The 10,845-nt window shown below is 52.4% G+C and overlaps 1 protein-coding gene across 1 annotated transcript; it reads right to left on the reverse strand.

Moving 5' to 3' along the window:
* Positions 1–888: 888 nt before the first annotated feature.
* Positions 889–8,517, reverse strand: EIF2B2 (eukaryotic translation initiation factor 2B subunit beta). Its single transcript, XM_004610214.2, has 8 exons — positions 8,245–8,517; positions 8,030–8,150; positions 7,733–7,881; positions 6,739–6,902; positions 5,665–5,760; positions 4,637–4,774; positions 3,035–3,101; positions 889–1,433 (listed from the first exon to the last, which is right to left on the reverse strand). Exons 1-8 carry the CDS (start codon positions 8,405–8,407, stop codon positions 1,276–1,278), a joined length of 1,056 nt encoding a protein of 351 aa, XP_004610271.1. The 5' UTR covers positions 8,408–8,517; the 3' UTR covers positions 889–1,275.
* Positions 8,518–10,845: the final 2,328 nt, after the last annotated feature.

A 10,845-nucleotide genomic window follows, 5' to 3' on the forward strand; every position in this document is an offset into this window, starting at 1 on the left:
AAGGAAAACAAGCAATCTGAATTTGTTTAATGTACAATCTCCAGATTCTTAAGTACTAGTAACAAATTCGAGTCAGATCGTGGGTGAGCCAGTCCAGCCGTGGCTCCTGCCAGCCTTCTGGACCCACAGTTGCTGCAACGTCCCCAGGTCGGCCGGGCACTCAGCCTTTCTCCTGGGGCCAGGCCCACAGGCTGTGACCTCCCAATGGCTCCCACTTTCTTTCCTCTCTCTGCCTGGATGGTCAGCGCAAGCCTGAGTCAAACTGCCCTCAGACACATTCCAATTTTTTTTTTTTTTTGCTTTTTGGGTCACACCTGGCGATGCACAGGGGTTACTCCTGGCTCTGCACTCAGGAATTACCCCTGGCCATGCTCAGGGGACCATATGGGATGCTGGGATTTGAACCCGGGTCGGCCGCGTGCAAGGCAAACGCCCTACCCGCTGTGCTATCTCTCCAGCCCCACATTCCAATTTTTGACCCCAGCTATGAGTGTAGGAAGGGCCCTTTTCTGGGGAGCACGAGACTCCCAGGTGCCCCCCAGAGATCAGATGCATGAGGTCTGGAGACGGGCCCGAGACTGGATATATGTTTTAGAAGTCCAGTGCAACGGAGTCGTGCAACGGAGCCACCTTAAGAGTACATGTGGTTTTTTAAACTTCCCAGATGATTCTGATGATGAGAGAGTTTTTGGAACCACTGTCTTAAGACTGCTAACAAGTTGTTTGGGATCATTTCCAGTGAATTATAAAGGGAACTGTAAATACTTGCATTTCTCTGTTTTAAACTGTAACCTCTAATTACAGCCCTCTATGAAAACACACAAAGAGGCCCGCTGCTGCTGTTTCGGGCAATTCCATCAGAGCAGAACAATAAATAAACCCACGCCGGAACTTTTGAGCAGCTTTTATTGGCACGACCTAGAAAAAAAAAAGTGTGGCAGCCATTTCTGAGCAAAACCCCCTGTGCTCTGGCAAGGTACTCGGGGTTATGTTTTACACACCACTGAGCCATAAAGTTTAAGTTCCTGCACCGCGGCCCTGGGGTCACCAAAAGGCTCCAAAATCAATAGGTCAAGCCCTGCTGCTCCATCCAACCTGAAAGGCCACAAACAGTCCTGAATGTGTGTCCCTTTTTTATGGGCTGACTCCAGACGGCAGGAAACAGCATCGGCTTTTGTTAGGTCAACTGCAGTTCGTGCCCCCCTGGTCCCGGGGAGCTGCGTGTGGGCAGCGGCAGCGCAGGAGCCCCTAGGCCGTGGTAGGGCCACACAGCGGTCAGAGGACATGGTCGTCGGGATGGTAGAGCTCGCTCATCAGGCGGTAGATGTAGGAGGGGGCGTTCCCCCCGATGTTGGAGATGAACAGGGTGATGAGTTCCGGGGGGACGTAGTCAAACACGGGGCAGTGGACGCTGACTTTCTCCAGGATGTCCCCTGAAAGGCAGCCACACAGAGAGCTGAGGATGCTGGTCCAGGCACGCTGCCGCCCCCCTCCCCACCACCCCCAGCCCGGCCCAAGGCAAGTGCAGCCAAGTGCAGGCCAGAAGCAGCACGTGCAAGAGTCCTCCCTGCGGACACCACCCGCTGCCTCACCGTGAGGCCTCGTCTCAGCCTTACAATGCAATTCGCACCAAGAAATGCGGCCTTCCAGGCCGGGCCCCTGCCTACTACAGCCGCTGTGCTAGCCCGAGCCTGGGCCCTCCCCTACTTGCTCCTCACTCTCTGGCCAGAAGGGGAAGCTGAGCCCCTGTTCCGCCCCTGGCCCAGACAGCTGGGAAACACTCCCTCATTCCCGCCCAGCAGCTCGGGACACAGCTGCAATGCCTCCTTCACACCAGGGGTTCCTGCAGGCCAGGGAGATGGCTCAAAGGGCTGGGGCACGAGCTTTGTATGTGGGAGGCCTGGGTTTGATCCCTGGTGCCATAAGCGCCCCTCAGACGCCACCTGGAGAGACGCCAGAAAAACGAGCCGGGAGCAGTCTCATGCATCATCAGGTATGGTCCTCAAACCCAAAAATGAAACAATAATAAATGCCCAGACTTACCTGGTCTACCACCCACTTCTCTGTTTAATTTTCTGGGGTTTGGGGTCATACCTGGCAGTACTCAGGACTTACTCCTGGTGGGGCTCAAGGACCAGGGATTGAATCTGGGCCAGCCATAAGGCAAGTGCCTCACCTGCTGTCTGTCTCACTGGCTCCTGTCACTCCCTTTTCAGAAAACAACCCCTGTCCCCTGTCCCGCAAACAAACAAACACAACAACAAAAACTGCCTCCAACAAAACCCCATAGAGAAAGTGCCCCCCAATGCACCCGAGATGACCATCATCCCTAGAGCACTATCTCTTGAGCCTGCAGCCTGGATACCCGGGGTGCAGTAGTGTAAATACTTCTTGAATCAATGACTGAATAAATGACCAGAAAGAATGGGCACCCTTGGGTCCATGCTGGACTCCCCGAGGGTGGGTGTTCAAGGTCAAGGAAGCAGGCTCACTGTTGGCAGCGGCCTTGAAGCCAGAGAACAGGACCCCAAGAAGCCAAGGTTATTCGGGTCACAGGTGGAAGGAACGTTTCTATGGAGGAACACTTCCGGGCCTACTCCCGCTGGTGGGAGTCATGTCACCTGAACCAAGCACGTTTCCCCCATGGGGCTCCAGCCTGAATCTCCAACAAGCAAAGCCAAATCCCATCTACACCGGGAGACCTGACCCACTTAAATGGGAGACTCGGATCAAAACGATTATGAGTGAATCAAGCCCCCGCCCCTCCACAGTGCTGAAGGGAACAGTCCCACAGAAGGATGTCAAGCCTCACCTGACGGCACTGAATCCCACCAATGCCAAAGTCTTTTGACCAGGGACTGGAGCGAGAGCACAGCAGACAGGGTGCCTGCCTTGCCCAGAGCTAACCCAGGTTAGATGGCCGGCATCCCAGATGGCCTCCAGAGCATCGCCAGGAGTGACCCCCGAGGACTGCCGGGTGTCGCCCCCAAACCAAAAGACCAAGGTGCAGGCATGCTCATGCTGACATCAGTACCTTCTGTGAAGGGCAGGACTTCCTCGGGAGCCACGAACTTGTGGAACGAATCTTCCTCGTTGGGAAACTGGAAGAGAAGACAGGCATTAGACCACATATTTCCACTTCCAGTTACATGCCCAAGAGCACTAGAAAGAAATATGGCCACAGAGAAGCTGGGAGGCACAAGAGGCAGCAGCTATTACTCATAAAAGTCAAAAGGTGGAAACAACCCAAACACCCGCAACCGATACACTGTGGTCTATCGGTACGCTGGGTTATCGCTCAACTACAGAAGGTAAGCACCACCCGAGCCCTGTGAGCGCAGCAGGCGTGCTTCTCGGCTACGGGACAGAGTGCCACTAAACGCGGGTGGGGCCATATGGGATGCTGGGGACTGAATTCCAGGCAACTGCGTGCAAGGCAAGTACCTTAACCCCTGTACTAACTCTTCAACCATGCATTTTTTTTCTTTTTGGGTCACACCTGGTGATGCACAGAGGTTACTCCTGGCTCATACACTCAGGAATTACTTCTGGCAGTACTCAGGGGAACATATGGGATACTGGGAATTGAACCTGGGTCGGCTGTGTGCAAGGCAAACGCCCTACCCGCTCGCTGTGCTATTGCTCCAGCCTCAGAACCGTGTATTTTTTTTTTTGCTTTTTTTTGGGTCACACTCAGCAATGCTCAGGGGTCACTCTTGGCTTTGCACTCAGGAATTACTCCTGGCAGTGCTTGGGGGACCATATGGGATGCCGAGGATTGAACCCGGGTCGGCCGCGTGCAAAGCAAACGCCCTACCCGCTGTGCTATTGCTCCAGCCTCAGAACCGTGTATTTTTTAACTGAGGTGAAAACTCAAGGCACAACAAGCCACTTAAAAATATATATATATATATTTTGTGGTGGTGCCAGGGATATAACTGGAGTTGGCCACATACAAGGCAAATGCCTCAACCCCTGTCCCATCTCTTCAACCCTGTATTTTTGAGGTGAAACTCCAAGCATAATGAGTTACTTAAAAATGTATATTTTGGGGATCCCTGAGCTCAGAGCCAGAAACAGCCCGATTACTGCTGGACTGTGCTGGACATGGCCCCAAGACTCCCCCCATTCCATAAAAACAAAAAACAAACAAAACAAAAAAAAATTTTTACAACAGGGACCTATAAATAGGTTGGTATTTTCAAAGCAAATAGTTTCTATTGCTGATGAAATTGCTCTTCTCTCTGGCTAACAGCTTTTATTCAGGCTACAGAATACCCTCCCTGGATCTATGACAAAACCAATACTATAGTCCCAGTTCCAACTGGCGTGGCATTTTTAGAAAAGGTCAGGGCAGGGGAGGCTGACCCGTGGCGAGGGAAATGGGAACTTTTCCCACTAAGTACTGTCCTGACCTTACAATTCTGAGTTCCTGAAAGTGAGAGTTTATAGCTATCAAATGTTTTTTCCTGGATTTAGACTTCGGTGGCTTAATATACCTCTGCTGGGTTTAATCCACCCGTCGACTCCGGGTAAAGATACACACCAAGCGCCAGAGTGAGCCGCCTGCTGGCCCGGAGTTCAAGCCCACCCCTGGGTTGCCTTCTCTCGTGGCCAGGAGCTGGAGACCACATACCTGTGGGGAAAGCTTGAACATGGGCGCACAGACGATGAGGGGCGTGGAGTGGTGTTTTGCAGCCAGCGCGAGTGTGTGAGTTCCCGTCACAGCTCTCAAAGCACCGTTGGCCAGGATGGTCTTCGTGCCAATGATCACCTTTGGGACAGGAAGAAACATGGGAAACAGGCCACATGAATGCTCAGGCCGAAGGCTTAGTTCGGAGGGACCACTCACCCGTAGAGGGAAAGGGGATCCTTGGCTCAGGTTCCAGCCTAAGAGGGGCTTCCCAGGGAGCAACCGAACATCCCATGGGGTAGGAAGCCTTAACAGCCACTACCCTTAGCTCCTTTTTGTTTGGAGCCACACCTGGCAATGGCCAGGGGTGGGTGTGGCTCAGTATATACTCCTGGTTATATACTCAGGAGTTACTCCATGCAGTGCTTGGGGGACCAGATGGGATGTCATGTATCAAACCCGGTCAGCTGTGTGCAGAAGCCTTATCCCCTGAACTATTGCTCCAGCCCCCTTAGCTCTGTCTTTTCTGTACTCTTTCACTCCAGACTTCTTGAGAGGCTGGGAGCCTTCCTCATTCGCCATCTACCCTGTCACCAGGCAGCTGACACACTTAGCTTAGACCTACCCCATTCTTGGGGGCTGGAGTGATAGCACAGTGGATAAGGCATTTGCCTTGCATGCAGCCGACCCGGGTTTGAATCCCAGCATCCCATATGGTCCCCTGAGCATTGCCAGGGGTGATTCCTGAGCACATGAGCCAGGAGTGACCCCTGTGCATCACCGGGTATGATTCAAAAAGCAAAAAAAAAAAAAAAAAAAAAGAACTACTCCATTCTTTCCCATTCTTTCACCATAAAGAGTATACTCCAACTGAGGAATGATGATATGGATCAAGGGAAAAGACATTCAATAAAAACTGAAGTGTTAGGAATTTTTTTTCCCCTTGTGGATATTATAGGGGGCAGTGTGGATCAGTATGTTGAAATTTAACCTTCACAGATTCGACTTTTTCTACCTCCAGAAACACTTACCTTGTTGACTCGTGACATAACCGCAAAAATGGCAGCATCTGTCATGACAGTTGTCTCGATGCCTGCTTTGGACAGGTTAACTGCCATTTCATGACCCTGCAATGTGAGACAGAGGCTGATGCAGGGAGAAAGAGGCAGGATAAGAATTCTCAATGCCGGGGCGGGAGCGATAGCACAGCGGGGAGGGCGTTTGCCTTGCATGCGGCCGACCTGGGTTCGATCCCCAGCATCCCATATGGTCCCCCAAGCACTGCCAGGAGCAATTCCTGAGTGCAAAGCCAGGAGTAACCCCTGAGCATTGCTGGGTGTGACCCAAAAAGCAAAAAAAAAAAATAAATTTAAAAAAAAAAAGAATTCTCAATGCCATGGGGCTAGAACAATAGCACAGTGGGTAGGGCGTTTGCCTCACACACTGCCAACTTAGGTTCGATTCCCAGCATCCCATATGGTCCCATACCGCCAGGAGTAATTCCTGAGTGCAAAGCCAGGAGTAACCCCTGTAACCCCTGTGCATTGCCAGGTGTGACCCCCCCCCAAAAAAAAAAGAATTCTCAATGCCATCCAGTATCCAGTGATACCAGGCACAAATCCATCACATAATTTCCAACAGACAACTCATTTCTCTCCCTCCACACTGAAGTCTCCTTGGACAAGCTGCAGGTAACCTAATAAATGTTTAACACTCCACACAGCGCCGGAGCAGCCACAGAACTGGAACTACGACTTGCTCAAAGAGTTGGATGCGGATGACAAGACAGCAGCTGGCTCCTTATTTTACAACATCCTGCATCTTTACCTACTTCCTTTCTCAGAGACCTATTATTTACCCAGGGATTAGTGAGATGAGCCCAAGCATCAGTCACACCTAAGGTAGTTTTCCTTCCTTTGATTCCCAAAAGAATAATTATCTTCTCTTGGATCCCGCAGTTCACCCAATTTTCTTAAACCAACATTTAAGAATGTCTCTAGCATTAACAACTTGAAAATTCCCCCCACTGTTTTTATCTTCATAGTGTTGGTTTATTAATTCCACATACACACAGAGACCCTCATTTTTCACTCGTCTCACCCCACCTGGCAGAAAGGGGCACACTCTGCCACAATGACATGGAACTTCCTCTTTCGAGCAGCCTCTTTGAGAAAGGCCTCCACCGTTCGGGAGAAGCCGATGGTCATGATCACCTCGTTGGAGTGGATGTGCTCCAGAGCCTGGGCTGCAATGTTCTCCATGGTCCCTTCTGCAACGAAGGACAGTTGTATAAAGAAATGATGCAACTGCCCTGCTTCCCTCAGACAGCGGGGACTGAGCATGGACAGGTATGTGTGCCCTTCACCCAGACCGCCTCTTAGGTACCTAACACAGAGCTTATGGGTTTAATGGGAACTAGCCTACTTTATTAAAACCCTGCTCTTCCAGAATCTCTAATGTCCTAGCTTCTTACCAGCCCTCCCTCCAGGCAGCTCCCCTACTGACCAATTCACCCCTAAACCACCACCACAGCATCTCCTTGCAATGGATTTTCAGAAAAAAAAAAAAAACTTTGCTCACAAGAGATCCGGGCTCGGGGCTGGAGTGATAGCACAGCGGGTAGGGCATTTGCCTTGCACATGGCCGACCCGGGTTCGATTCCCAGCACCCCATATGGTCCCCCAGCACTGCCAGGAGTGATTCCTGAGTGCAGAGCCAGGAGTAACCCCTGAGCATCACTGGTGTGACCCAAAAAAAAAAAAAATGAGATCCGGGCTCAGATCCCCGGCATTGCACAGTGCCCTGAGCACTGCAGGGAGCAACCCCTGAGCATCACCAAGGGCTCAAAGACCAAAGGAAAGAGATGACAGGTCCTCTCTGCAAAGAGGCTCTGTTCCAACAGATCTGCACTCTGCACAGTCTGGTCTGTCAGGAGACCTAGAGAGGGATAGTTGAGTCCTGCCAGATGGCAGACAAAAACTCCAGAACCAGGAGGGGGGGGGGCTGCTCTTCTCTTCCAGGATGACCCATCTCCGGGCTCTCCTCTCCCCTCACCTGCCTGACCCTTGTCTTGTCCACCCCAGGTCTCTCGACTCTTACCCAGTTCCACGAGCAGCTCGTTAACGGCCTCGATGATGTTGGCCTGGAGTTGGGCATAATGGAGGCTGAAATCCTCACTCAGGCCTCCAGATGTCAAGAGTTTGTGCAGAGACTCCTGCTGATCGCTCTCGTCGCTGCGTCCACGGAGTCTACGGAGGGCAACAAGAACCAGAGAGGGAGGTCCTGGTGGGCCTGCCCAGAGCTAATCAAGGCGACGAGAGGGGGGCGGGGACGGGGTGGGGGAAGGGCTCGGGGGTCCTGCCTGCAGCCCCCCCCCCCCCCCGGCGTGGGGCTCACCTGCCGTACTCCTCCCGGATGATGCGGAGGACTCTGCGCACCATGTTGCCCACCGTGGTCTCCGAGGGCTGCGCGGCCGTCATCCTCCGGCCCTCCCGGCGGATCAGATCCATCAGCTCCTCTGCGTTGTGGGGGCGGGGGGGAAGAGAGAGAGAGAGTGAGCGGGGCCAAGGCGCGAGGAGCCCCCCGGGGAGGGGGCGGTGGGCGCGCCTCACCCGCGTTGCTCCAGCGGTGGTCCCTGATGATGCGGCACAGCAGCCCCAGGGTCTCCCGAGCCATGTCCTCGGAGCTGCGCCGCCCGCCGCCCCGCTTCAGGGCCTCCACGAAGCTCTCGATCCTCTCGGACAGCTCCGAGCCCTGCTCCGCAGCACCCGGCATCTTCAAGCAGCAGCGCGCCGGGCCGAAACCCGCACCTGCACCACGGCGGAGTTTACACTTCCGGGGCGGACGAGGTTCACTTCCGCCTCGGGAGACGGCGGCGGCGGCGGCGGCGAGGGAGACCCACTGCGCGCAGGGCTGGGAAGCCGGGAGGACACGCCCCTCGCTGCCAGCGCCCGCCCCCCGTCATTACCCTGAGCCAATCAGAGACGTCGAGTTCGGTTAATTGGCGTCTAGCCCCGCGGCCGCGCGCCTCCCGGGCCGCGGGGGCGGAAGTGGCCTTTCCTGGCGTCTCAAACCCTGTACAGAGGCCGCACGAGGGTGGCTAGACCTGTTGCCATGGGAACAGCCAGTCAACGCCACGACCCGAGGCTAAACTGTAAACTGGAGACGTTGCCGCTCCCCTTTCTGGTTCCCTGGCTCCCGTGACCTCCCTAGCTGGCGGCCGCGGCTGCAGAGTGCGTGTCCGGCACCTCGCTGCCCGCTGCGTTCATCAGAGCCTCGTCCTGCTGTTGATAACTCTGTTCTGGTTCCTTTCCGCCTGTGTCATTCAGATTCAGCTCCCTGATGCCAGGGATGGTATATATATTTTTTCCTCCCTGCCTTTCCATTCCCAACACTTAATGTACAGTAATCTAGGATGCAGGGATAAAGCGAGCAAATACCCACCAATAAAGACATGAAAAGTGGAAGCCAGTTATGTGTGCAGTGTCCGTCTGTTTGAACAGACTACAGAAGCGAGGGAGTTTAACATAACACCAAGAGTTACCATCTGCTTTTCGTTTACCAGATATTGGGCAATGTGTGTGAATTTTCTCATCCAGCGCAACTCTGTGATGTTGTGTCCGCTTATCCTCATTTCACAGATTAGGAAACAGGCCCACAATGTTTGACACTGTGAGTAGGGAGATGTGTTTGTATTCAAATCCAGGCTTATCCCAACTCAAAGAATGTGCAATCAGAATCTTTGTTAATTTCCTTAAGGTAATTTCTTAGACATATAATCCTAGACCATACACATTATTTTTTCTCCCAGCTCTCTGCTAAGGGATCATTCCTGATGCTGCACAGACTTTGCAGGCAAGAAAGAGTCCTGGATTCAGTCCTTGACATCACATGGTCTCCCAAGCACTGTCAAGAGTACCCTGAAGCACTGTGAGCACTGCCAGGTGTGGGCCCTTCCCTCAAAAAAAGGGTATCAATTTATCACTATCACTGTATCACCATTGTCCCGTCGCTCATTGATTTGCTCAAGTGGATGCCAGTAACGTCTCCATTCGTCCCTGTTGCGTTCAGGGTCAGGGGAATGAGGCCCATTATTGCTACTGTTTCTGGCATATCAAATACGCCACAGGTAGCTTGCCAGGCTCTGCCGTGTGAGATTCTGCATCACTCTCTTCCAGGAGCTTTGTTTTATAGTCTCTGGATCTTGGCCGGTGATGTGATTACATGGCACTGGGGGCAGTTTGTGAGTGTGACTGCCAAGCTACTGGAAAATGAAGGATCTGGGTGGAGGAGGCCCAGTCCCGATCCGAGCAGGCTTGGAACTCTCAGCCCCGGGTCCCACATACCTGGGTTTCTCTGTCGGTTCCTTCATGCGTGAGGCTCTTCCCAGCATGTGGAGAGTGGCCTTTAGCATGGCTGCGGCTGGATTCTGGAGGGTTTTGGCTGCTGGGGCTCTGCTTGGGGCAATGAGGTAAACTCAACCCGCCCCCTTCTGAGGGGGCCCAGGTGAAGACAGCCTGGCGTGGGGGCAGGAGATTCTATGCTTGCTAATACATTTTATTTGCTTGCTAATATGTTCTGGCCAATTTTGGGTATTGTTATTTTTCAGATAGCAATTTACTAGTAAATGAGGCACCTACTTTTTATATATTCCAAAGAATGGATACACGTATGTATAATATGTATATTACATATGTAATATATGTTATACACACATATATAGACAAGTTATAAAGCATTACAACAAAATGAGTATCTATGAATTCTCACTTCCTATGTTTGGATTGGTCTATTTCTGGTTCTGTTTCTGGTTCTGTACTCGGGAGTTGAGGACTGGAGCAATAGCACAGTGGGTAGGGCGTTTGCCTTGCACATGGCCGACCCGGGTTCATTTCCTCTGACACTTTCGGAGAGCCTGGCAAGGTTATCCCGCATGCACGGCAGAACCTGGCAAGCTACCTGTGGCATATTTGATATGCCAAAAACAGTAACAACACATCTCACAATGAGACATTACTGGTGCCCACTCGAGCAAATCGATGAGCAACGAGATGATAGTGATACAGTGATACTCAGGAGTGATCCCATCAGTTTTAGTGGGACTATATGTGGTGTAAGGGATTCAAACTGAAATTGGTGGATTCAAGACAAGTGCCCTGACCCCTGTAACACTTATCCAGCCCCCTCTTTTATTTAATTTGGGGTCACACCTT

This window comes from Sorex araneus, chromosome 3 (genome assembly GCF_027595985.1).
Source record: "Sorex araneus isolate mSorAra2 chromosome 3, mSorAra2.pri, whole genome shotgun sequence".
Taxonomy (NCBI): Eukaryota; Metazoa; Chordata; class Mammalia; order Eulipotyphla; family Soricidae; genus Sorex; species Sorex araneus.